Genomic DNA, 27781 nt, shown 5'->3' on the forward strand with positions numbered 1-27781 from the left:
GGTAGATCTAAAGCTAGTTCAGGAGTCTGGGAATTCTGGAATGCACATGATAGGATATGGAAACAGAAGTTTATGCTATCGATGAAGCATAATATCGCACTTGGAGTGCAAGAAAAACAGCAGTCTGGAGATGAGAGTAACAGACTGAAGATATAATTCCAGCACGCACAGCAGAAATGAAAGTCAGAGATTCGCAACTTACTTTCATCGTTGCTACAGCTACAACTGTGTCGGTTATCTCGGAAGCAGAGTACAAGAAGTCTCTAAGTTACATTCCCTTGTGCAAAACTCATGTGAAGCTGCCTAGTATTCCAATAACAGTATTCTAGTGTTAGGTCAAGTTAGTGTTCTGGTTGCATATGCTGATATGTACTATTATTCGCCATTGGTAGTAAAAGGAGGGAACAAAGTCTCCCTGATGGGGAGGAATTGGCTTAAGAAAATATAGTTAATTTGGACCAAGTTATTTACAGTATAGGTATCAGTAAGAACACATCTGACATTGAGAAAGTGCTAAGAGAGCACAGTGGTCTTTGAGCAAGGGGGTCCAAATGATAGAACTAGGCATAACAATGCTGAAGTCAATATAAAGGACAAGGTAGAGCTGACATTTAAGCAAGGCTAGACCAGTACCTCATGCACAGTTAGAAACACTAAGTAAAAAGCTGAATAGAAGGCATTAACTGCTGAGGAAAGTTTGAGCAGGTTGGGACCAAGCCCATAGGAGTTTAGAAGAATGAGAGGTGATCTTATTGAAACACATAATGCCCTGAGGGGACTTGACAAGGTAGATGCTGAGGGGACGTTTCCCATGTGGGGAATCTAGAACTAGGGGACACCATTTAAAAATAAGGGGTCTCCCATTTAAAATGGAGAAGAAATTTCTCCTCATATCCAAGAGGGTTATTCGTGTTTGGAATTCTCTACCTCAGAGTGTAATGGAGGCTGTGTCATTGAATATATTCAAGGCTGAGTTAGATTTTTGATTGTCAAGGAAGTCAAGGGTTATGGTGGGCAGACAGGAAAGTCGAGTTGAGACCACAATCAGATCAACCATCATCTTATGGAGCAAGTTCAAGGGGCCAAATGGCTTACTCCTGCTCATAATTCTTATGTTCTTGTGTATTTGAAAGAACAGGAGATCAATTAAGAAAGTGAGAGAAGCAAACGGGCTGCACTCGTGGAGTAGTTCAAAAAGCAGAAAAGTCTGTACGGATTTGTGGAGATTGTAAAGAGACGGTAAATAAGATGATTGAAAATGATACTTACTCACTGCCTATCAGTGAAAATTGTTTTCTAATTTAACCAATGGATAAGCATTCAGTAAGATAGATTTATCGAATGCATATTTGGAATGAGGATTAACTGGCAAGAGCAAAGAACTGCTGACCATTCACACACACAAAGGGTTGTACCAGTACAAAAGACCATCAATTGAGATGTCTACTGCTCCTGCAGTGTTCCACAGAGTCATGGATCAGATACTAAGTGGGATGAAAGGAGTATGCTGCTTCTTGGATAAATTAGCAGTAAGACAGAGAAAGAGCACATTGTAAGGTAGAACAAAGTCCTAGATCAACTTCAAGAATATGACATCAAAGCTAAAATACATGTGCTACTTCATGGTGTCACATGTAACATAACTGGATCACCAAACAGATGAAGGTATCCACTCAATGCAGGAGAGTTTGAGGGGATTTTGAAAACAAAGAGACCAGAGAACAAAGAAGAACATAGAATAATACACAACAATCCCTATGAATGTTTTATGTGCATCCCCAATGTAGCTGATACATTTGCTCTACTGTATCAATCGCCCAAAGATGCAGTAGGTTGGGGGCAGTCTATTGAGTGTCAGGAAGCATTTGAAGTGAAGAAAATACCGACTAGTAATGCTGTTATGATCCACTATGATTCCAGGATTTTTTTTCCCCATGTGCAATGCCTCATCACAGCCTTTAAGGTGTATGGCCTTATCTCACATATGGAAGATGGTGTAGAGAAGTCTGGAACATATGCTTCAGATGCTTTAACTAAGTTAAAACAAAATTATTCACAAGTTGAGAAAGAGGATTTAGCAACCCAATATGGTGATATTAAGTTCCGCAAAAACTTGTATGGTAGGAAGTACACTTTGTTAATTGACCACCAAGCCCTTATGAACATATTTGGTTCAAAGAATGGAGTACCATCCTGAGTGACAGCACAGCTTCAGAGATGGGCATTGATTTTGATGGCCCATCAGTAGGAAATTAAATACCGTAAATCAGCAGATTATGCTAATGTGCATGTCCTTTTGAGATTTCCCGTGAAGACTGATTCTAGCCATTGAGTTACCTGTGAATTACTTCACATACACAAATAACTTGCCAGTGCCTGGCAGAGAAATTAGTGAAGAAACTCACAAGGAAGTGGTGCTTAGTAAAGTGCACAATTATGTTATGAATGGCTGGCCTAAAGAGTGTGATGATGAGAAATTGCAGGAGTATTTCACATATAGAAATGAACTGTGTAAATCAAGACTGTCTCCTGTGTGGTTTAAGAGTCATTATTCTGCCAAGGTTTGGAGACAGATTGTTAGAGGGACTTCTAGAGCACATAGAAATAGTCCACATGAAAGCAGCAGGTCAGCACTGGAGTGCTGCTTTGGGCTGCTTTAGAGTGCTTCAGTTGAAGTTTAGTGAGAGAGGAAGTTTACTGAAGAGGGTAGGAGATGTCCTTTCTCTTTCTACCTTTCCTAAATCAGAAGAGCAGTGGCCTTGATAAGTAGAACCTGGTAAATATTTCTACTGTCTTTAATATTCTCTAAACTAGAGGCAATAAAAGTAAAGGGAGTAATTTGAGGGTAAGTCATGGCAGGGAAGCTCGGTCATGTGGAATGCTCCTCCTATGCAATGTGGGAAGTCAGGGACACTTCCAGTGTCCATCGCAACCAAGTGTGCAGGAAGTGTCTTCAGCTGCTGCTATTCAAAATTCATGTTTTGGAGCAGGAGCTGCAGCTCGAGTCACTATGGAGCATCTGCAAGGATGAGATCTTTGTGCATAGCATGTACAATGAGGTGGTCACACTGCAGGTAAAGAGTGCATGGGCAGAAAGGGAATGGGTGACCACTAGACAGAGTAAAAGCACTAGGCAGGTAGTGCAGGAGTCCCCGGAGTCCATCTTCCTCTCCAATAGATTTTCCATTTTGGATACTGCTCGGGGAGATGGTTTCTTAGGGGAATGCAGCAAGAGCCAAGTCTGGGGCACCACGAGTGGCTCAGCTGCACCGGTGGGGGGTGGGGGGGTGGTGATTGTGTGGGGGTGGGTGGGGGGGGGGGGGGGGGGGGGGGGGGGGGGGGGGGGGTGGGCGGGGGAGTGGTGGTGGGAAAGAGCGGGAGAACACTAGTGATGGGGGATTCTATTGTAAGGGGAACAGATGGATGTTCCTGCAGCTGCAGGCATGACACCAGGGGGTATGTTGCCTCCCTGGTGCCAGGCTCAAGGATGTCACTGAGCAGCTGCAGGATGTTCTGAAGGGGGAGGATGAACAACCAGGAAACGTGGTCGATATCGGTGCCAATGACATAGGTTAAAAGAGGGATAAGGTCCTGAAAGCAGAATACAGAGAGCTAGAGAAAAAAATTAAAAATAGGACCTCAAAGGTAGTAATCTCAGGATTACTCCCAGTGTCACAGGCTAGTGAGATCAGGAATAAGAGAATAGACCCGATGAATGTATGGTTGGAGAGATGGTGTAGGAGGAAGGGATTTAGATTCCTGAGGCATTGGGCCAATTCTGGGGAAGGTGGAACCTGTATAAGCTTGATGGGTTGCACCCCAGCAGGACGGGTCCTATATCCTTGCAGGGGGCAGTTATAAACTAGATTGGCAGGGTGATAGGAGCCTGAGAGGGGAGACACAAGAGAGGGAAACAAAGATAGGAATGAAAGACAGATAAGTAGAAAGCAAAAGTGGAAGGCAGAGGAAACAAGGGCTAGCAGCAAATAGGGCCATAGTACCAAAAAAGGGTAAAAAATGTTAAAGACAAGTCTAAAGGTACTGTATCTGAATGCACTGAGTATTTGCAATAAGGTAGATGAATTAACAGGGTGAATAGATGTAAACTGGTAGGATATGATTGTGATTACAGGGACATGGATGCAGGTTGACCAAGGCTGGGAACCGAACATCCAAGGGTATTCGATATTTAGCAAGGACAGGCAAAAAGGAAAAGGAGGTGGTGTGGCATTGTTAGTTAAGGATGAAATAAGCACAATAGTGAGAGTGGATATTAGCTCAGAAAATCTAGATGTAGCAACATTCTGGGTGGACCTAAGAAGCAACAAGGGGGCAGAAAACATTAGTGGGAGTTGTTTATTGGCCTGCAAACAGTAGCGATAGGGCATGGTATGGCATTAAACAGGAAATTAGAGATTCATGTAACAAGCATACTACAGTGATCATGGGTGACTTTAATTTACAAATAGACTGGGCAAACCAAATTAGCAATAATATTTTGGTGGATGAATTCCTGATGTGTGTACGAGATGGTTTTTTAGATCAGTATGTTGAGGAACCACCCAGGGAACAGGCTATCCTAGATTTGGTATTATGCAATGAGAAGGGGCTGATTAATAATCTTGTTGTGTGGGATCCTTAAGGGAACAATAACCATAAAATGTCAGAATTCTTCATTAGGATGGAAAGTGAAGTCTGATTTGAAACCGGGGTCCTAAATCTTGACAAAAGAAACAACAAATGTATGAGGCATGAGTTGGCTAAGATATATTGGGGAACTTCATTAAAAGGCATGATGTTGGCTAGACAATGGCTAATATTTAAGGAATGATTGTATGCATTGCAACAGCTATACATTCCTTTCTGGTGCAAAAACACAACAGGAAAATGGCCCAACCATGGCTAACAAAAGAAACTAAGGATGGTATTAGATCCAAAGAGTAGTCATATAAACTTGCTAGAAAAAAGTAGCAAGTCTGAGGATTGATAGCATTTTAGAATTCAGCAAAGGAAAACCAAGAGATTGATTAAGAGGGGAAAAGTAGAGTGTGAGAATAAACTTGCAAGGAACATAAAAATGGACTGTAAAAGCTTCTATAAGCACGTAAAAATAAAAAGATTAGTGAAGACAGATGTAAGTCCCTTACAGTCCGAAATGGAAAAGTTTATAATAGGGAACAAGGAAATGGCAGAGCAATTTAACAACTACTTTAGTTCTGTCTTCACAGAGGAAGACATAAATAACTTCCCAGAAATACTAGGGAAACAAAGGTCTAATGTGAAGGAAGAATTGAAGGTAATTAGTATTACTAAAACAATAGTGCTGGAGAAATTAATAGGACAGGAAACCGATAAATCCCAAGGGCCCGATAATCTACATTCCAGGATACTAAAGGAGGCGACCATGGAAATAATGGATGCATTGGTTGTCATTTTCCAAAATTCTGTAAATTTTAGAACAGTCCCAGCAGATTGGAGGGTGGCAAATATAACCCCACTTTTTAAAAAAGGAGGGAGGGAGAAAGCAGCGAATTACAGATCAGTTAGCCTAACATCGGTAGTAGGGAAAATGCTAGAGTCTATTATAAAGGATGTGATAACAGGATGCTTAGAAAATATCAGCAGGATTAGACAAAGTCAACATGGATTTATGAAAGGGGAATCATGTTTGACAAACCTACTGTAGTTTTTTTGAGGACATTACTAGCAAAATAGATAAGGGAGAACCAATGGATGTGGTGCATTTGGATTTTCAGAAAGCTTTTGATAAGAGGTTAGTGTGTAAACATGGGATTGGGGGTAATATATTGGCATGGATTGAGATTTGGTTAGCAGACAGGAAAGAGAGAATAGGAATAAACAAGTCTTTTTCAAAGTGGCATGCGGTGACTAGTGGGGTATGCAGGGAGCAGCTATTCACAATATATATCAATGATTTGGGTGAGGAAATCAAATGTAATATTTCCACATTTGCTGATGACACAAAACATGGTGGGAATGTGAGTAATGAAGAGGGTGTTAAGAGGTTTCAAGGTGATTTAGACAGGTTGAGTGAATGACAGATGCAATATAACATGGATAAATGGGAAGTTACCCACTTTGGTAGGAAAAACAGAATGGCAGTGTATTACTTAAATGGTGATAGACTGGGAAATGTTGATGTATAAAGGAGCCTGGGTGTCCTTGTACACCAACCACTGAAAACAGGCATGCAGGTGCAGCAAGCAGTTAGGAAGGCAAATGGTATGTTGGCCTTCATTGTAAGAGGACTTGAGTGCAGGAGCAAGGATGTCTTACTGAAGCTGTACTGGGCCTTGGTGAGACCACACCTGGAGTATTGTGTGCAGTTTTGGTCTCCTTACCTAAGAAAATATATACTTGCCATAGAGGGAGCGCAACGCAGTGAAGGCTCACCAAGCTGATTAGCTGATTCCTGGAATGGCAGGATTGTCGTATGAGGAGACATTGGGCCAACTAGGCCTGTATACACTGGTGTTCAGAAGAGTAAGAGGGGATCCCATTGAAACGTATAAAATTCTGACAGGGATGGACAGACTGGACGCAGAGATAATATTTCCACTGGCTGGGGGTGGAGGGTGGGGGGGCGGTGGGGGGGTGTCTAGATCAAGGGGTCACAGTCTCATGATATGGGGCAGGCCATTTAGGACTGAGATGAGGAGAAACTTCTTCACTCAGATGGGTGTTGAACCTATGGAATTCTCTACCACAGAAGGCTGTGGATGACAAGTCATTGAATATATTTAAGAAGGAAAGAGATAGATTTATGGACTTTAAGTCATCAAGAGGCATGGAGAGAGTGCAGGAGTACGGCGTTGGGATAGAGGATCAGCCATGATCATATTGAATGGCGGTGCAGGCTCGATGGGCCTATTTTCCTGCTCCTATTTTCTACGTTTCTATTAAGAAACTATTTTGGTATCCAAAGGTAGATAGAGATATTGAAGAGTTGGTGAAAAGTTGTGAAGTGTGTCTCAGAATGAGGAATGATCAAGCCAATGTTCCTTTCATTCCATGTCAAACACAAGAAAGCCATGGGAATGAGTAAATGTTGATTTCTTTGAAGTGGAAGGGAAGTGTACCTTATTTTGGTCCATAGCTATAGTGTAGTAATTATGGTTTTATTTAGTGTGTAATGTACCTTCAAGAATAATACTTGCTAAGGAAGATCACATGATCTGTAGTAACCAATAGGAGATTAGCGCAGGTTACCTCAGCAGTCAGTGTAGAGATAAAGTTGGAGTTGAAAGCACACATGTAGTTGCTGCTGAGTATATTGTGAATAAACTTAATGCTTCCGCCCAAGAACTATCTGCAAATCACCACTATCATTAACAGTACAACTCAGCCACCTTACAATATATAGCAAGTGGATAAATGTTGAGTCTGTGCCCAATGCCACAAGAGCCAAAACCACTGTGGCTTTGATAAGTTGGTTTGCATCTTATTGGTTTCTGGGGGTGTTGGTGACAGATAATGGTCCACAGGTTAGAACAGAAGAGTTTGAAATATTTCTGAGTAAGAATGGAGTCAAACACACTCAATACCACCACATCATTCTGCATTGAATGGTGCTGCAGAAAGAAGTGTACAGATTGTGAAGAAGTCTTTGCAGAAGTATTTGTTAGGTGCCAAGCTATGTAGTAATTTCTGTGTATCTGTTCGACACAGTGTTATTTTACAGAATAACTCCACAGTCTACAACAAGTTACTCACCTTACCTGTTAGCATTTAAACACACTCCTAGGACAAGGTTTCATTTGCTTAAGCCTGACTTCAATAACAAAGCAAGAGAAAAGCAAGACAAGGTGAAGATGAGTTATGATGCATGAGGCATGTAAGAGATTTGGAGAGTTCAGTGTTGTTCAGAAGATCATGGTGGAAAACCGTCAAGATGATTCGGAGAACTACGTAATTAGAGTTCTTATAAAGACACTAGGTGCTTTCACAAATCCAGTGAAAATTGGAGAGAGACTCCAGTGTCATGTTGATTATTTGCTTGAAAGAGGAAATTAGACAAAGGGAGAACAGGAGAAACCTCCTAGAATCCTACAGCCCAAAGTGAAAGTCAAAAAGGAACTGAAAGTTTGCTGTTATCACAGAATCCATTGGAAGAGCAAAGTGACTCAGGGTCTTTGTTTAAGGCAAATCAATATCACATTTGCAACCATTAAGTGGAGTTGATAAGCAAAGTCAACGTTCAGATTTGACACAGGAAAGATGCTGAGAGAGCAGAGTCAAGCTAATGGAAATGGCAGGAGATACACAGGCAGTAAAAGAAAGAAGCCAGATTGATTAATTGAAAGTACGTAGGAAGAAAGAAACAAATTAATTGCTTCTTGTCAAATTATGATATTTTTGTTCAACAAATGCTGATGCCAAGGAAAAACATTTTTTTTACATGTAAATTACTCAGGCAGTATCGTTTATGTATGTTTTGGTTGTGATTATAATAGAAACAAATAAGCAACCCAACCTATTAAATTTCAGGTATTGTTGTTGTTGTTTTAGTCATACTGAATTCTGGGAAAATATGTTATGCCATTTTACATTTTAATGTATAAGCTTTTTTCAAGCGTGGAGGGAGTGTAGTATATTGTAAGAGCTGGGTATTTTGTTCTACAGGCCTCTCTGCTGCCTTCTTTGTTGGAGAGCTATAAATGAAGTTAGCTCAGATAATGGCTGCCTGCTGTGAGTCTACATGTTAGTCTTAGTCAGTATAAGACACAGCATTACTGTTCCAAAGCAATGCTTTGAGGCACAAATCGCTTTACTTCATTTCAGAACAAGACTGGATTACACCAAATTTAAAGTTAAATATTCCTTCCACCAGTATATGCCCAATGTTGGTTTTATTCAGAGATCAGTGCAAGTAACAAAATATTCTGTGGTTCTGCTTTTATCCTTGTTATTGGTCAAGGATTAAAACCAAAGTGACAGAAATTCATTTTCAAAGATGTTACATGAGAGAGAATACTGAAAACTGAAAAAAATATATTCAGAACTCTTGTTTAAAAATAAATTCCAAGCCATCTTCAAATGCCTGAGCTAATACAACATTACAGACCCATTTAAATTTGTATACATTAGCATTTGCATTGGGAATATAACCTTAAAATGAACACACAGATCATTTGGCTTTTTTGAAAAGTGAAGTGCATGCAAGATAATCTACCACTTGATATGCAAGATAAATGTTCAAGCAATTGGATGTTTTTGCAGGTTAAGTTAATATAAATGCCTGAAAAATGGTTTCTGATCCACAAAATAAGGTAATTAACAAATGTACCTTATAGTAAGCCCAAATTCTATCAAATAGCAAATTTGAAAATAAAAAATCCAACTCCATTGGTAAAATACATCCATAATGCAGATTTGTTCTCGTTATGCCATTTCTGAATACTGCTCAGATTTACCTGTTTTAAGAGCCTGCCAACCCACTGAAAAGGGAGTTCGTGCCTGCACAGTGTACATGGAAATTGGGCTGTGATTATCAATGCCAGGGCTCCAAGAGAGTTGTGCTGTGGTATCTGTGATCTCCTCCACTATCACACCCCCTGGTGGACCTGGTGGAACTGAAATACAAGACAAAAAAACACGTGAGAGGATGCCATATGATGGATAACAGGGCACCAGCTGTTTAAAGCAAAGGACATTAGGTAAAACAGGAGTGAAAACCACCTCTTTGCTAACAGCAGACTGCAGGAGACTGAAGATTTGGATAAGAAACAGCTGCTATGCTTTTTTTTCCCAGACAAAAGAGAAAAAACTTAAGTCATAAGGAACAATGTTGGATAAATCTAAGCAGATGTGGGGTGAGCTGCCTTTTGATCTTATTGCAGTCTTTAAAAACATCATTTCTTGCACAACAATATGCAAAATAATAAAAATCAGATGTTTCACTTAAAATTTACTTTGGCCAGGATTTAAGTTGGTTATATTCATGTTGAAAACATCTAAACCTCCTTGTTCATATAACAGTGCATGCCATTAAACACAGAGGATTCAAAAAAATGTAGGAGAGGAAATGTTTCATCTTGTGGACATCATATAGGCAAAATCTGTTAAAGGCTAAACACGGACTTTATATGAATGACATCGCACTGTGGAGGCAGTTGAGCGTGATTGAGAAATTTGACACTAAGAATAATCCTGCCAAAAGGGAGATGCAGCAGAATTCAATGCACATTAATTATACCACTGGGTGGGAGAGGGAAATATCTAAATTGGTTTGATTTTCTACCCCATCTTGTTAGAAGCACATGCCTTTCCAGGAATTATATTTAATTAGAAGAATTGGAGGGTAAATAAAGTAGTTAGAAATTTAATCATCGCTGCAAAAATAGGCATGCACAAGACCCGTTGGCTTTTCCTGTCCCATGTTTTCCATCAATTCCACCCCCTCGAAACAGATGAGCTATTCTGTTTACATTACTTATATAAACTAAAGGATGGAATTTAGTTCTTGTAAAAAATAGTTTCAACAGTGTAAACAGATTATAACAATAGAAAGTAATAGTACGCAGATGGGTCCAGGTTCAGTATGTGATGCTGAAAGCTATTTTGGCTTAGTGAAATTATATGTATTAATTACACTTATATATGCCATAAATATTTCTACTAAACTATGATCTCAACACATAACTAACCAACTGAGCAATTCTCAGCCATATTTACATTTTGGCTTTGTATAATTTTACCTCTTTTCTCATTTGAACCCCAGTCTATTTAGATGATTTCTATATTTGGGTATATTTACAGCAATGTTAAAGGTTTGCAATACACTGGGAAAAACAGCGGTAAATATTAATAAGTTATGGGGCACATTGCTCTTTTTGATCTCTTACCATTACTTCAGTGGAAAATTGATGTTAAACCTTATTGAAATGGCATAAACATTTATTCTATTTATCTTTGGCTCCTGCTGATCTGCTGTTGCAGTTATGGTGGGATATCGAGAGAACTCCCACAGCAGTCCTACCTAATGATTTATCAAATGCACAAGAAACTCAAATGTATTTTAATTCAATCTACTTATTAAGGTATTATAAAAGTAAAAGGATTGATGTCTTGTTAATGTAAATTAGATGACATCTTGGGAAAGAATTTGCATTTCATAGAACAACTTGCACATGATTCAGAATGAGTGGGTTGATTTGATTAGAAATATATCATAAATGGGGTTAAATTGAATGTCATCCATTCAACTAATCCCTCACTTTGACAAGGATAAGTGCTGTTGCATTATGATTCAAGAGAAGAGACTTGGTGCGCATGCTGTGTGGCATAAAATCTCTTTGCAATCAATACACATTTACTTGAAGATTTGGCCTTGCAAATGTCCTATTTTTATTCACAGACATGATAATTTATATCCACTTGTGTTATCAAAATCGAAGCTCATGGGATTCAAGTGGCAATGGCAGTCTGGATATGAAATCAACTAAGCAATAGAAAGCAGAGAGTGTGGTGAATGGTTGTCTCTCATACTGATGGGAATTATGCAGTGGTGTGTTCCAGAGATTGGTGTTAGGACCACTGGTCTTTTTGATATAAATGAATGCCCTGAACCTTGGGTATACAGGGCAAAATTTCAAAGTTTTCAGTAGTAAACAGTGAGGAGGATCTCATAACAGACATCAGGAGAAAGTGCAGGCACATGGCAGATCAAATTTAATGCAAATAACTGTGAAGTGATCCATTTGGGTAGGAAGGATAAGGAGAGGAAAAATGAACTAAATGGTACAATTTTAATGGGGGTGCAGGAACAGAGCTATCTGGGTGTCGAGGGGCAGAGATTATATTGAAGCTGGCAGGTCAAGTTGAGAAGGCTGTTAAAAAGGCAGACTGGATCCTTGGCTTTGTCTGTAGAAGCATAGGGTGCAAAAGCAAGGAGATTAAGCTAAACCTTTATAAATAACTGGCTGTGTCCAATGTTGGGATAGCTTGTTCTATTTTGGGCACCACACTTCTGGAAGGAAATTGAGGCTCAGAGAGGACGCAGATGAGGTTATCAGAATGGTACCAGGGATGAAAGACCAGTTAGATGCAGAGATTAGAGAAGCGGAAATGTTCTCCTTTGAGATCTGAGCGAGGTATTCAAAATCATGAGGGATTTTGATAGAATAAATAAGAAGCTGCAAATATTAATATATAGGTCCATGTTCTTTGCAGACAGAAAGAGCATGTACGCACATTGCACCTGTTTCAGCTAAACAAAATAAGTGATAGCCATTCGCTGGTTCATTCCTCTGGGCAATGCCTTGACCAATCAGAGTCCAGCTGCCTGGTTTAAATGTCAAACAATACTTGGCAGTTAACTGTCAGTCACCACTAACTGGTGCATTCTCCATGGCAATGCCTCTATGAATCAGAGTTCATTTGCGAAACAATCAGCATTCTCTTCTCATTCAGTATAAACTTGTTGCTTCCTGTGACATTGGTATTCTTTTGCTGAATGTAAAATGAAAAACTTTGATAATTTTTTTCCAGCAATACTCAAATAGGAAACTTTCCTATGGCAGAAGGCTTGGTAACCAGAAGGTACAGTTTTAACACAATTGCCAAAATAACCAATGGTGACACAAGGATAAAGAAAATACACGGCAAGTTGTTATGATCTAGAATGCACTGCCTGAAAGGATTCAATAGTAGCATTCAAAAGAGAACTGAATAAGTGCTTGAAAAGAAAAAAGAAAACTGCTGGGCTATGGGAGAAGAGCAGGCGCATGGGACTAATTGGATTTTTTTCAAAGAACAGGCACAATGTTAATGGGCTGAATGGCCTCCATTAGTGCTCTATGATGTGTTGGTTGTTATAGGTATGGAATTTTTAATCAATTCATGTACAGGATGTGGACAGCACTAGTTAGGTCGGTATTTATTGCCCATCCTTAAATGCCCTTAAGAAGATAGTGATGAGTTGCTTTCTTGAACTGCTGCAGTCTCTGAGGTGTAGGTATACCCACAGTGCTGTTAGGGAGGGTGCTCCAGGATTTTGTCCCAGTGACAGTGAAGGTACGGTGATATTTTTCCAAGTCAGGATGGTGAGTGACTTGGAGGGCAACTTCTAGATGGTGGTGTTCACATTTATCTGCTGTCCTTGTCCTTTTAGATGGTAGAGGTCGTGGTCTTGGAAGGTGCTGTCTAAGGAGCCTTATTGAGTTCATGCAGTGCATCATGTACATGGTATGCACTGCTGCCAATGTTTGTCGGTAGTGGAGGAAGTGAATGTTTGTGGAAGTGGTGCTAATCAAGCAGGCTGCTTTGTCCTGGATGGTGTCATGCTTCTTGAGTGTTGTCGGAGCTGCACTCATCCAGGCAAGTAGAGAGTACTCCTGACTTGTGCCTTGTAGTTGGTGGTCAGGCTATGGGGAGTCAGGAGGTGGCTTACTAACTGCAGGATTCCTAGCAGGAGTCGCAAATGGTGCTGAACATAGTGCAGTCATCATCAAACATCCCAGCTTCTGACCTTATGATGGAAGGAAGGTCACTGATGAAGCAGCTAAAGATGGTTGGGTCTAGGAATTTACCAGAATAACTCTTGCAGTGATCTCCTGGAACTGAGATGACTGACCTTCAACAACCACAATCATCTTCCTTTGTTGTAGGTATGACTCCACTCAGCAGCAAGTTTTCCCCTGATTCCCATTGACTCCAGTTTTGCTAGGTCTCTTTGATGCCACACTTGGTCAAATGCTGCCTTGATGTAAAGGGCAGTCACTCTCACCTCACCTCTGGAGTTCAGCTCCTTTGTCTATGTTTGAACCACGGTTGCAATAAGGTCTGAAGCTGAGTGACCCTGGTGGAACCCAAACTGAGCATTTGAGCAAGTTATTGCTAAGTAAGTGCCGCTTGATAGCACTGTTGACGACTCCTTCCATCACTTTACTGATGATCGAGAGTAGACTGAAGGGGCAGTAATTGGCTGGTAAAAGCAAAATACTGCAGATGCTGGAAATCTGAAACAAAAACAAAAATTGCTGGAAAAACTCAGCAGGTCTGACAGCATCTGTGGAAAGAAAGAGTTAACGTTTCGAGTCCAGATGACTCTTCTTCAGCACATTAATTAATTGGCCGGGTTGGATTTGTCCTGCCTTTAGTGTACTGGACATACCTGGGCAATTTTCCACATGGCCGGGTAGGTGTCAGCTTTGTAGCTGTACTGTAACAGCGTGGCTAGGGGCACAGCAGGTTCTGAAACACAAGTCTTCAGTAATATTGCTAGAATATTGTCAGGGCTCACAGCCTTTGCAGTATCAAGTGCTTTCAGCCGTTTCTTTATATCATGGGGAGTGAATTGAGTTGGATGAAGACTGGCATTTGTGATGCTGGGGACTTCTGGAGGAGGCCAAGATGGATCATCCACTCAGTACATCTTGCTGAAGGCTGTTGCGAATGCTTCACCCTTATCTTTTGCACTGAGATGCTGGCTTCCTCCATCATTGAGGATGGGGATATTTGTGGAGCCTCCTCCTCCTATGAGTTGTTTAATTGTCAACCACCATTCACAACGGGATGTGGCAGGACTGCAGAGTTTAGATCTGATCCATTGGTTGTGGAATCGCTTAGCTCTGTCTATCGGTTGCTGCCTATGCTGTTTGGCATGCAAGTAGTCCTGTGTTGTAGCTTTACCAGGTTGATGCCTCATTTTTAGGTATGCCTGGTGCTGCTCCTGGCATGCCCTCCTGCACTCTTCACTGAACCAGGATCGATCCCCTGGCTAGATGGTAATGTTAGAGTGGGGGATATACCAGGCCATGAGGTTACAGATTGTGTTCAAGTACCATTCTGCTGCTGATGGCCCACAGCCCCTCATGGAAATCCAGCCTTGAGTTGCTAGATCTGTTTGAAATTTATCCCATTTAGCATGGTGGTAGTAGTGCTACCCAACACGATGGAGGGTATCCTCAATGTGAAGAGGAGACTTTGTCTCCACAAGGACTGTGCAATGGTCATTCTTACTGATATTGTCATGGACAGATGTATCTGCAGCAGGCAGGTTGGTGAAGATGAGGTAAAGTATGTTTTTCCCTCTTGTTGGTTCCCTCACCACTTGCAGCAGGCCCGGTCTAGTTGCTATGTCCTTTAGGATTCGGCTAGCTTGGTCAGTAGTGGTACTACTGATCCCCTCTTGGTGATGAGCATTGAAGTCCCCCATCCAGAGTACATTCAGCACCCTTGCCACCCTTAGTGCCTCCTCCAAGTGGTGTTCAACTTGGAGGAGTATTGATTCAGCAGCTGAGGAAGGGCAGTATGTGATAATCAGCAAGGGGTTTCCTTGCCCATGTTTGACCTGATGCCATGAAAATTCATAGATGCCAGAGTTGATGTTGAGGACTCCCAGGGCAACTCCCTCCCAACTGTATACCACTGTGCCACCACTTCAGCTGGGTCTGTCCGGCCGGTGGGACAGGACATACCCAGGGATGGCAATGGTGATGTCTGTAAGATACGATTCCATGAGTATGGCTATGTCAGGCTGTTGTTTGACTAGTCTGTGAGATGGCTCCCCTAATTTTGACAGAAGCCCCCAGGTGTTAAAAAGGAGGACTTTGCAGGGTTGACAGGGCTGGGTTTGCTGTTGTCATTTCTGGTGCATAGGTCAACGCTGGGTCGTCCGTCTAGTTTCATTCCTTTTTATTGACTTTTTAGTGGTTTGATACAACTAAGTGGCTTGCTAGGCCACTTCAGAGGGCATTTAAGAGTAAACCACATTGCTGTGGATCTGGAGTCACATGTAGGCCAGGCCAGGTAAGGACGGCAGATTTCCTTCCCTAAAGGACATTAGTGAACCTGATGGGTTTTTACGACAATCAACATGGTCCATGGTCATCACTGGACTTTTAATTCCAGATTTTTATTGAATTCAAATTCCACCATTTGTTGGTAGAGTGTCACTGAACATCACCCTGGGTCTCTGGTTTACCAGTCTAGTGACAATACCACTACACCCAAGCCTCCCCTGGTTCTTCAAGAGGAGATCAGAACACTGTAAAAGGCAAATAATGCATTACAAAATCAGACTGAAGTGAAGAAGAAAATCCACTGATATTCTTGCACCAGAAGACAACGCCACAAAGGCTTAACACTCATGATAGCTTCAACAGTGACTTACTTTACAATCATGTTCAGGCATGTATAACCCCTCGAGTGCTTTTAGAAACAACAATATCACATCATTTAACATTATCACCAAGATCCCATTAGGTGCTTTTCACGTGAAGAGAGCAATGTGAAAAATAACTAACTTTCCTTTGAAATGAAGCGTGACAAAAAAGTCAGTTCAGTTGCATGTATGAAATAACACTAAACTATGGATTTCATGGTTGATTTCTCTAACATCTATGTGTAGCCACATCTTACCTTGGTTGACTTACTCTAAACATATAGCACTAAAAAAAAAAACAAATAAAGGCAATAGGCAATAGATGTGTAAATTTGTGCCTTTCGAGCTCAATGCACTGTTTGTACAATTGCAGTATAGTTCTATTCTTAGCTGGCTAGCCCACTCAGATTGAGATCATACAACTGAATCCAAATTTTTCATTCTACACCCAATTCATATATAACAATCAAAATGGGAGACTTTAACAATGACAGCTCAGTGCACACGGAGATATAAACACTACATGCTAAACCACAAGTTCAAACATATTATAGTAACTTATAAAATGTAGCACTAACTTTATATTTATAAACAAATTTTCTGACAATTTTAGATGCATAAGTGTTCTGTTTATTCACTAGTCTTCTTATTTTAGGCCAAAGTAGATATTATGGCTGGGAATTTACTGGCCCGGGGCAGTGGGCTGGGAGGTGCTGGGAGGACTGGTAAAATGTCAGGGAGCTCCACTGGATGCAGTTGGCTGCTGCGGGTGGCTGAGTGGCAGAACTGCTGGCCACTGGATGAGGTGGGAAATTAATTTGAATAACTAACGGCCCAAGTAACAGTAATTTCCTGATGTTTTGCCAGTGATGAAAAACCTCCCCCTCCCCCCACATCAGTTGCATGGACACAACCTCCCGGCAGCTTAATTCCTGGGGGTGGCACTGGGTGGCCGGCAGTAAATGGCACTCCGACGGCCCCAACACTGCTGCTGCTGGAGGGTTTCCCCTCTGGTCAGTGCACCTATCACCCTCAAATACTTAAACCACACCCTAGAGTGTGTCTCCATGTTGAGATGCCCTCATGTTCTCCAGCCTCCCACAACTGTGACTACCTTTCCTGCTGGCACTGTTGTATGAGGCTCCAGGACTGCTGGCCTTCAGCAACATGGAGAGCCCACTCGCTATCTTTCACTGCACTGCGGGCCTGGCAGCAGCCATTAAAACGTTGCCTCTGGGAAAATTGCCCGTGTGCTCCCGTCGTGCACCGGTGCGGACCCAGGACTTGCATATGGTCCCAACTCCAAAAGAATTCCGCCCTATGGTCCCACATTCTCAGTGATACTGAACCTCACATTTCTATGGAAAAGTATTCAGGAGCAGGAAGGATTCTGCCGCCATAGTCAAACGATTAACAGCAGTCCCATCCACACGAGTCTTTCAAAAACAGGAGCAACTTCCCAGATTCTCATTAGTCTTTCTGGTTGCATGACCAGATATGCAGCAAGAGCAAGATTGCAGATTTAGAATGCTAGAATCAATGCAATTCATTCCCAAACATCTGGGTACTTTGCAGAAAAATTTGTCTGTGTTGATATCAGACCTCCTGTTGCTAGCTTTAATTACAGACCTAATCAGAATCAGACAGTCACAATCATAGGAATAGAAAATGAAACACAATTTAATCCTTGTGATAAGTCTTACTTTATTTTGTAACTATAGTTATACTACAGTCATACTGTCAAATCTTCAGCTTCCATTATGGCCGCTTGGGTTCAATTTCAGTTACTTTTGAAAGAGAAAGCTCTTGGAACTAACAAATTTTACAAGAATATTTTTCTCCTTGTTGTCTCCAGCAGACTTGTATGATTTACTTCATTCAAGAACATGACACCTCCAATTCTGAAAATAGAGAATGCTGGAGAGCTAAAGCAAGTATTTTTTTAATTGCTTACCAAAACGTACTTGTACTTACAAAATGCTAAGAGAAAGTGTGGACATCATTGTATTATTTCAATACAGTTGAAGTTGGTAGCATTTTGGAACTGTGGTACCAAGTAATGTAAATAATAAACAAGCAAATACAGCATGTAAGAAGATAATTCCTAATTTTGTACAATTATTTCAGTGGCACAAGCACAAGTAATTAATTTATGTCTTCCATCAAAAGTTGTATTATTAAAATAACAACTAATATCACCTTAAAAATTACAGCCAATGTTCTTTTTGTCAAATAGAATTCTGTAACAACTCATAATAGACCTGGAGGTGCAGGTAAAGCTTTCCCTTTCACTTTTGGCCCTTAATATAACACAAATAGTCAACAACATTTTTCAGGGGTAACTCTCAGCCTGCGCTCACTGTGTTAAAAAGCAGGCATTAGCTGTGTGTCAGGCACTCTGGTCATTAATCATCTATCATTCAATTATAAGAAATTTCAGATGGAACAAAATTCCATATCAGTCAAAATTCAATCAACACTCACATTATATGGCACTAGCTTGAGCTATCTTACTGCTTTACACTATGACAAGGAAAATTAGACATTTTGCTCATTGATAGCAAGACTTCTCCAGTAAGTGTTACTTTATTTTGTAGTCCTTAATCTAATCCTTATCACTGTTAATGTTTATTTGTGGCTGATCGCTTTACCTACAAACACTAGTTCTGTGCTATTATCATACTTGATGCTTGTTAAACAATCTTGAACGGTGCACTCATTTTTGTAATTATAAATCAGGTGCTTTGTATTGAGCAATACTTTATAGGGTTGATTTTCTGAATATGCACTTCTACTGGGAGAGCATATTAGGAAACCATGGGCGTGCGTCTCTTTCTGTCCAATAAATTAAAAGGGAGCATGCCTGCTGTTTCTGATTTGAGGCTTATTCGGTAAACATGTCTCTTAACTACCTAAATGTAATAAAATGTATAAAAATTGTAGAAATTATATAGAATTACTACACAGATCTATTATTATTACAGAGTTACTTATGTTCTTATAATGACTGCACTGCAGATACTTCTAAGGATCTGTTTGGCTTATTATTTGGCACACTAAATTAGACAATGAAGCTAATAAAGGAGTTATATAAATGTAAAGGATTTCTTTGCATGCATTTTTGTTGTTCAGCATTAACTGTTTTGATTTAGTTTTGCCTCAAGCCTGTATATAAAAGCAATGCAAATAACACTGCCCATCTGCCTGTGCATCTTCCTTTCTCCAACGTGGAGATGAAAAAAATGTCTACAAGAAATTGTTACATCTCAAGTAAATGTGGGTATTTTCATTATGTGCCCATGCATCCCTTCAGTGACATTGAAAGAGATTCTTCATCGTGGCTCAAAGTGTATTGGCAGAGAGTAATGGCAATAACTTGATATATCCTTTCAGTTCCCTATCTGTCAGTTTGATTTAATATGTAGTATTTTTCCCTTATTCTCTCACCAAACGATTGCGTGCAGAAACTATCTTGAAAGCAACATTATATAATATTAAGGATATTTGCAGATAACAGATGTCAGCACTACTTGACATTAGCAACTTACATCATTTGGAAAACTTAAAACTTAACAAGTCTATTCCACGCCAGTTGTGCCAAGTTATAAACAATTCATTCATTGCTGTATTGATTAGAACCTTAAATGTGGAGCAATTTTTAAAAAATCATCCATTTTTCTTTTACTTGGGAGTATATGAAAACTGAGAAATATTTCATGTTAGTGTTGATATTTTCGCTTTATATCACAAGAACACAAGAAATAGAAGCAGGAGTACATCATGTGGCCTGTTGGGCCTGCTCGCTATTCAATACGATCATGGTCATCATGGCTTCAGCTCCATTTTCCCGCCTGCTTCCCATATCCTTTAATAAATCAATATTAATATTAACTTATAATATTAATGAATTAAATATTATTATAATGTTAGTATTATCAATATCATACTAATTTGAAAATCACTGAAACAGATGGTTCTGCTATCCTGGGTTTGGGTAGTTGTGAAGAACTACAGCTGATTTTGGTAAGCCATGAGATAAAGGAAGCATCACTGAGGGTTGAAGGGAACTGCACTCATTGAAAAGTGGCCTCCAATCAGAAGCAAGAAAGAAATACATCCAGTGTTTTGATGAGACGACTGGATGCTTTGAAGATTTTGAGCATCACACCACCATAGATCCAGAGATGCAACCAATTATTCTTCCCCGATGTAAAGAACTAAAAGAGCCAAAAGAAAAGTTTGAAAGAGAGTTCCAAGTGATGTTAGAAATTAATTGTCACAGTTACAGAGCCTACAAATTGGGTAAATTCCATTGTTGTGAAAGCGAAGCCAAATGGATGGCTCCTAATTTGCCTGGATCCCAAAGGGGGATCCCAAAGCCATGAGGGGGAATTGCTATCTTACTACAAAACTGGAAGAGATCACACCAGGACTGGCAGGTGCAAAGATTTTCAGCAGGCTTGATCCCAGAAATGGCTGCTGGAATGTGTAGCTTGATGAGAAATCTTTGCTGTTGACAACATACAACACACACTTTGGACTGTGCAAATTCCCATGTCTACCGTTTCACCTTAAAATAAGCCCAGATGTGTTCCAGCAGAAAGCAGACAAGACATATAAGGGATGCAAAGGAGCAGTCTGCAAAGCTGATGATACCCATGTCTATGGCGTAGATGGAAAAGATCATGACTATCATCTACATGAAGGCATGGAGAGAACCAGGAAAGTTGGGATCACGATAAACGCAGGCAAATTCATTGTTAAGATGACAGAATGCCAGTTCTTTGGAACACACCTGATGGAGCCAAGTCAAGTCCTGAAAAAGTCACAGCTATCTTTGAGATGGAAGATCCCAAGAGACAAGAAAGAGCTGAGAAGTTTCCTTGGCTTGATCCAGTACGAGTGCTTTCATATCTCATATGGCAGAACACACAGGAAACCTATGAGAGCTGATGAGGGAAGATGCTGAGTACCAGTGGTCATAGTCATATGGGAGGAGTTTCAACCAACTCAAAGCTGTAGTATGCAAGAAGTCTGTCATACTACAACACAAGGAAACTTATCACTCCCCATTAGATACTTCTACAAAAGGACTGAGAGCGATGAATACCAAATCCATGAGATGAAGACACACCAAATCCACAAAATGGAGGCATAACATTTTACCGCCAGAGTGATACCATGAATAATATTTTTGAGAAAAAAAACAAGCTATAAAGAGTTTTAAGTTCAGAATTACACATTTAATTATAAAAGTCAATTGTAAATTTTCTTTAGTTTAGACATAAAAATGTTAATTATTAAAAGATAATGTTGATATAAAGAGGCATTTTTTTAAAGGAGGGATGTTATATTGTAACAATTATTTCAATATGATTTAGGAACTATATTGTCATGCATAGATATACATGTATATCCAGAGTGCCACATCACCCAATACTGCATTCTCGGCAGTGTACCAAAGCAACAGTGTATAGTTCTACATCACATGGTGAAATCTGGAAAAATACACTTGATGAAACCTCTAGTATTTGTGTCTAGAAGTGTGATTATTCCAAACTTCTGGGGACCACAAGACATAACAACTGCCCACTGTAGAAATGAGCCATTTATGGTGGGACCTATTGAGGGCAATGCAGTGGCCCAGCCAAAAGCCCATGACTTTTGACAGGACAGGATGATCCCTGCGGTGGGTGGAGCTGGAAAATCCCACTCTGTGTTCCACATGAAAGTCAAGTACCCAACTAAATGGGTTTATTCTGGTTTGAATTTTATACATACATACATAAATGGCTACAGGAGAGTGTTATTACACTCCCCTTCCTTAATGAAAAATTACGCAAAGTTCAAAATCCATATAACTATGTACATTTCTTGTATTTCAATTATCTACAAATCAAACTGAACCACTGGTTTCCTATTCCTAACAAGATATCTCCTTCCTTGACCCAAACGTTTGGAATCTAGTCTTAACCCATCTGGACCTAAATCTGAGGGGAAGTTTTCTCTGACAAAGACTGACATTGCCCTTGACCTTCATTTGAAATTTCCACTCCATCAGACACATATGTCTGACTCTGACTTGGATCTGAACTGGTTTCAGGCACAACCTGTGTTGGAGCAACCATTGGTACTCTCCTCGTATCCCAACCATCAGGCCCATTTGATCTTCCCAACTTCCTTCTTCTTCATGAGTCTCTGAAGGTAAAACATGATCTCTATGTACAAACTTAACCTTTCCATTACCAAACATCTTGACCAAATATGTATGAGAACCACATATTTTCACAACTCTTCCTGGTAGCCACTTCAAACACTTACGATGATGATCTTTCACCTTAAACTTCTGATTCAACTTCAGACTTCTTTCTCTCACTTTACCCCTATCATGACTCTCTTTCTGTTTCATTTGTCTCACATCTACTAACTATGCTAAATGTGACTTCAGCGATGAAAATCCCATTTCAGGCTGTCTTCTTAGAAACAATTCAGATGGCGGTCCTCTGGTGGTAGTTTGAGGTGTGTTACAACGAATAAACAAAAAAATCATCAGTTTGAGAGCCAATAACAACTGATATTTCTTCCAATTTGTATCCAGCATTCACTTTACAAGAGTACATTTAACAATTTGTACTGTGCCCTCTACTGCTCCATTTGAAGCAGGATGATACGGTGGAACTCTAGTGTGTTCTACCTCCTTCAATATCATGAAATTAGCAAACTCTTCTGAACAAAACTGACTGTTGTTGGGCACAATTTCCTTTGGCAACCATTAAACAGCAAACAAACTACACAAAATATCTAGAGTTTTGCTAGTTGTTGTTTGATTTTTCGGAAACCCTTCAACCCACTTTGCATGGCTACCGATCACAATGAATAGCTGTTGTCCTTCAAACTCTGCCAAATCTATGTGCAGCCACTGCTACACTCTAGCTGGCCATTTCCATTGTTGCAAAGGTACTGATAGTGGCTTCTTTTTTACAAGTTAACATAGTCTACACTGTTTCACTGTATCTTCTGTGACCTTATCTAACCCTGTCCACCAAAGATAGCTTTTTGCTTGAATCTTTGTCAAGCTTATCCCAGAGTGTTGATCATGAAGATCACATCACAACTGCAATTGGTGCCTTTCAGGAATTACTTACTACATGGCACAGCCTTTATCAATTGACAACTCATGCTTAGGCATAGAAAAATAGCCTAATTTCTAAATGCAGTATGTGTTGGCCATTTGCAATATAGTCATATACCCTTGCCAATATAGTATCTCTACAAGCTGTTCTATCAATGTAATTTGCTGTGACTGGCAACTCATCTACATGAAAAGAAAAATACATCTTCCCTGTTGGGGTTTACCTCTGATGGGGATGGTAATCTAGACAACATATCAGCATTACAATGATCTTCCAATCATCTGTAAGACTGATAAGCAGACAAAATCATAGCCTATCGCTGCATTCGGGCTGCAGCTCAAGTCGGTACCAGAGATTTTGGATTCAAAGCAGCTGTCAGTAGCTTATGATCAGTTTTGGTCATGAAACTACAACCATACAAGCATTTATGAAATCTTCTTACTCTGAAAATCAAAGCCTATGGCCTGGGTTGTCATCGTTGAGATGGTAGTGGGAGTTAGGAAAATTCCTGGCTCGGCATGGATGGGGAGAAATTGCCTACAAGGGCAAGATTTTCATTGCGGGGGAGGTGGGGTGTGGTTGCAGGCTGGAGTCAGGCCAGTTGACCCATGACAACAGCGGCTGTCGGGTGCAGAGGCGGACTGTTTAAAAGGCTCACTTCGGTGCTGAGGGACTTCAGCCCAGTTAAAATAAAAACAGAAGTGCCCTTCAGCTCCTTGCATGCCTTCACACTCCCCATGCTACCATCGATTCCACCTCATGCCCCCTACCCACCCACATCATGCCCCCCATGCCAAGTATACCCCCCACCCACCACTATGGCCCTTCATGCCACCAATGCCGAGCTTTAGCGCTTTGATGCCCATTCACCCACTATACTGTATATAACCAATAAACCCTATTGTGACAATAGGATGTGTAAAAAAATCTTAAAAGAAAATCATTAATTGATAGCTTTCCAGTTTCTTAAAAAAAACTCCTTTTTACTACAACACAATAAAATGTCAACCATCCAGACCTTTTAAAGTTTCAATAATTGAAACTGCAGACACTTGAAACTGCTTTATTTTGTGTACATGAACATGGTGAAATTGACAGCGAAGATCAGAGAATCTGAGCTGTCAATCAAACAATGGCCCAAATTTTCCAATTAGTGTCTGAACAATTCCAACTGATAGCAATCACAGGAAAAAGTATACACCTGCCAGTGTTTTTGAAGCAAGACTACTGATGCTGGCCACTCCCTGAAGCCTCCATTATAGAAAACCAGCAGGCCTCAGTTCAGTTCAGGAGAGGCCAAGCCATGACCCATTTTATGGCAACAGCTGCCATATTCTGGGAAGAGTTTAAATGTCCAAAACCATGTGTTAATTTTGCTATTTCCAGCTCTGCTTCATGGTAGGAAATGTGATTTTCAGTATCTGCAATTATTACATATCCCCTGACTGGCACTTCTAATTACTTGCAATTCTTTGAATGAACACACTGAAACTTGAAGGAAAAACTCATGGGTTTAAGATTTCCTGGAGCTGTCAACTTCTGAAACTGAATAGCCTCACCCCACAGACTGTGCTAATCCCCACTCACCCCTGACAAGATCCACCCCTGACAGTGTTCTCAGCCCTCTCTCACCACTTGACAGTGTTCTCATCCTTCCCTGACGCCCCCCCCAACAATGTTCTCATCCCTCCCTCACCCGCTAACAGTATTCTCCCCTCCCTCAGCCCTGACACTGTTTTCATCCCTCCCTCACCCCCGACAGTGTTCTCATCCAGCCACAACTCACAAGTGTTCCAATCCCTTTCTCACCCACAACTGTATTCAGCCTCTCCCCAACTCTCTCACACCACAAAAATGCTCAACCCTGCCGCTCCCTTCCCATGTTTCCCGACAATGCCAACTCTTCCAAAATTGGCTGGACAGAAGACAGGAATTCCAATAGTGAAAGAAAGACAGAAAACACTGGAAAAACCCAGCAGATCTGACAGCACCTTTGGAGAGAAAAACAGAGTTAACGTTTTGAGCCCGTAAGATTCTTTTTCAGAGCCTTAGGGCTCAAAATATCAACTCTTTTTTTTCCCTCCACAGATGCTATCAGACCTACTGAGTTTTTCCAGCATTTTCTGTTTTTCCTTCAGAGTTACAGAATGCTTTTATTCCAGCAGGTGAGTTGGGAGAGGGGGTGAGGGGGTGTGGGAGGGCATAAGCACTGCACTTTTTGGAGGTAGGGGTGGGTTGAAGGACGTGAGCACTGTCTGGCGGGATGTTGGAGGGTGTGGCGTGGGGGGGAGGAAGCTCAGCAGCGTCCGTCATTGGTGGGTGTGGGGGGTGGGGGAGGTGAATACTGTTCAGGGTGAGGAGGGTGACTTCGTGGTGGGTTAGCTGGGAATTGGGGTGTCAATTTCAGCCAGCCGCAGGAGGCTTTGTACTGAGGGCGGGTTATTTAAATTTGTTATTTTAACTAATCATAAAAGTATCTGTACTGGGAACGTTAGTGGTTCAATAAAGCATAAAAATCTTGGTTGAGCCAAGCACTGTGGGCAGAATTTAACATCCTGTGGGAGGATGGGAGGGGACCGCCCAGCCCTAGCTGATCAGGCATAAAATCAAACAAGAAGACATCGGGCAAGCATCCCCACATCATCGCACACTCATGCGATATTTCGCTCAGTGGTAGCACGCAAAAGCCAGAAGTGCATCCACCAACAATTAAGAGGGCAATTAAGCCCATTAATGGCACAACTGACTTCAATTTTTCGTTGCCTGTCCAATCTTATGATTGGCAGATGGGTGAATCGGCCAGGCGGCCTTTACATTTTTCATCAAACTCATCCAAGGGCGAGATGAAATTTCCATGATGAAATTAAATAAAAATAAATTTTTTGTGGGCAGCATTTTCATCAGCTATATATGCAGGTGCAAAAACAGAATTACCTGGAAAAACTCAGCAGATCTGGCAGCATTGGCGGAGAAGAAAAGAATTGACATTTCAAGTCCTCATGACCCTTCAACAGAACTGAGTGAATATTAGGAGACGGGTGAAATATAAGTTGTTTTAAGGTGTGGGGGTTGGGGGGTGGGAGGAGAGAAGTTGGGGGGGGGTGTGGTTGGTGTGGTTGTAGGGACAAGCAAGCAGTGAAAGAAGCAGATAATCAAAAGATGTCACAGACAATGGAACAAAGAGGTGTTGAAGGTGGTGATATTATCTAAATGAATGTGAGACAGTCATTGAGAAAGGAGATATGGCTGTGAAACACCTTGTCAAACACCAGGAGAGAAATGGAAAGCAATGTAGATGAACAAGACAAAGAGAGAGAACGGAAATCTTGTCGCAGAGAGGAGCAAAACTTCTTCAATGTAGGCATTTCTTGAAGAGGAGTGGTAGTCAATTAAACACAGAAATAAAAACAAAAACTGCGGATGCTGGAAATCCAAAATAATAACAGAATTACCTGGAAAAACTCAGCAGGTCTGGCATCATTGGTTGAGAAGAAAAGAGTTGACGTTTCGAGTCCTCATGACCCTTCAGCATATATTCAGGTGGTTGATTACAATGCATGGACAGTTTTTTTTCAGCATTTAAAGGCTTAATTTTAGCTATTTCAGGTCTCCAGCTCCCTGAAGCAGCTGTCTGCCTTCAGGAAGCTTTCTTGCAGCACTCACCCACAGAAATGTCATCACCCCCTTCTCGCCCCCAACCTGGTAGTGCTGAGCATTTCAGCACACATTTTATGCTGGCTGGCCATTAATTGAAATCGTGGTTGGGGGCTGATCGTGGTCGGCAGCCCATTTCCCAACCACTTTTGGACTTGCCAATCAGGCGTGCCCACCAAAGGTAAAATGCATGCCTGTCTATGTAATTTTGTTCTTTATAAATCCTAAAGTCCAAGAACCATTTAAAAGGGGGTAACAGGAACCCCTACACATTTGAATTTGGAAGTTGCGCAATGACTCTATTTAGAGGTAATGTTCCCAGTTTCAAGTCTTTTCAGTTCTTGCTCCACTTTCTCCCTTAGAGCATAGGACACTGGACGAGGCCCGCATTAAACTGGTCTTGTGTTCTTCTGAACCTGTGCATTTGCTTTGTATCCTTGAATCAGTTTGCCAGTTTCACTAAATATTTAAAGATAGTTGACAATCATGTCATCTAGCACTGTAAATTTCGCTTCTACACATAAAAGTTTCTTCCAATTTAACTTAACTGCTGTTAACAAGTTTTTTCCTAACAAGACTAGTTTCTCACCCTTCATCACAATGATGGGCAATTTTGCACATTGCTCTTTGTAACTGACTGGAACCATTATGGGGATTTTGTCTCCTCCATAACTTCGGCATTCTATGTATGATTTCTCCACTTGATGTTAATTCAACTTTTCATGGTATAGCGATTCAGCAATCGAGCTAACTGATGCACCCATGTTGCCCTCCATGTTCACTGGAGCTCCATCCAATGCTACTTGGCTGTGATGCCCTGCAAATTTCCACTAGACATCTTGAGTTTTGGATCAAATGGACCTCAAAC

General features: G+C 40.9%; 1 protein-coding gene across 2 annotated transcripts in view; it reads right to left on the reverse strand.

Annotated features, from left to right (window-relative positions):
* LOC121280339 (contactin-4-like) overlaps window positions 1-27781 on the reverse strand; it is a 1234817-nt gene that overhangs the window by 245451 nt on the left and 961585 nt on the right. For both annotated transcript variants that reach the window (XM_041192228.1, XM_041192226.1), the window contains exon 13: window positions 9435-9593. In XM_041192228.1, the coding sequence (XP_041048162.1) occupies window positions 9435-9593 (159 nt within the window). The remainder of the gene's footprint in view (window positions 1-9434; window positions 9594-27781) is intronic.

The sequence above is a fragment of the Carcharodon carcharias genome, chromosome 7 (genome assembly GCF_017639515.1).
Source record: "Carcharodon carcharias isolate sCarCar2 chromosome 7, sCarCar2.pri, whole genome shotgun sequence".
Taxonomy (NCBI): Eukaryota; Metazoa; Chordata; class Chondrichthyes; order Lamniformes; family Lamnidae; genus Carcharodon; species Carcharodon carcharias.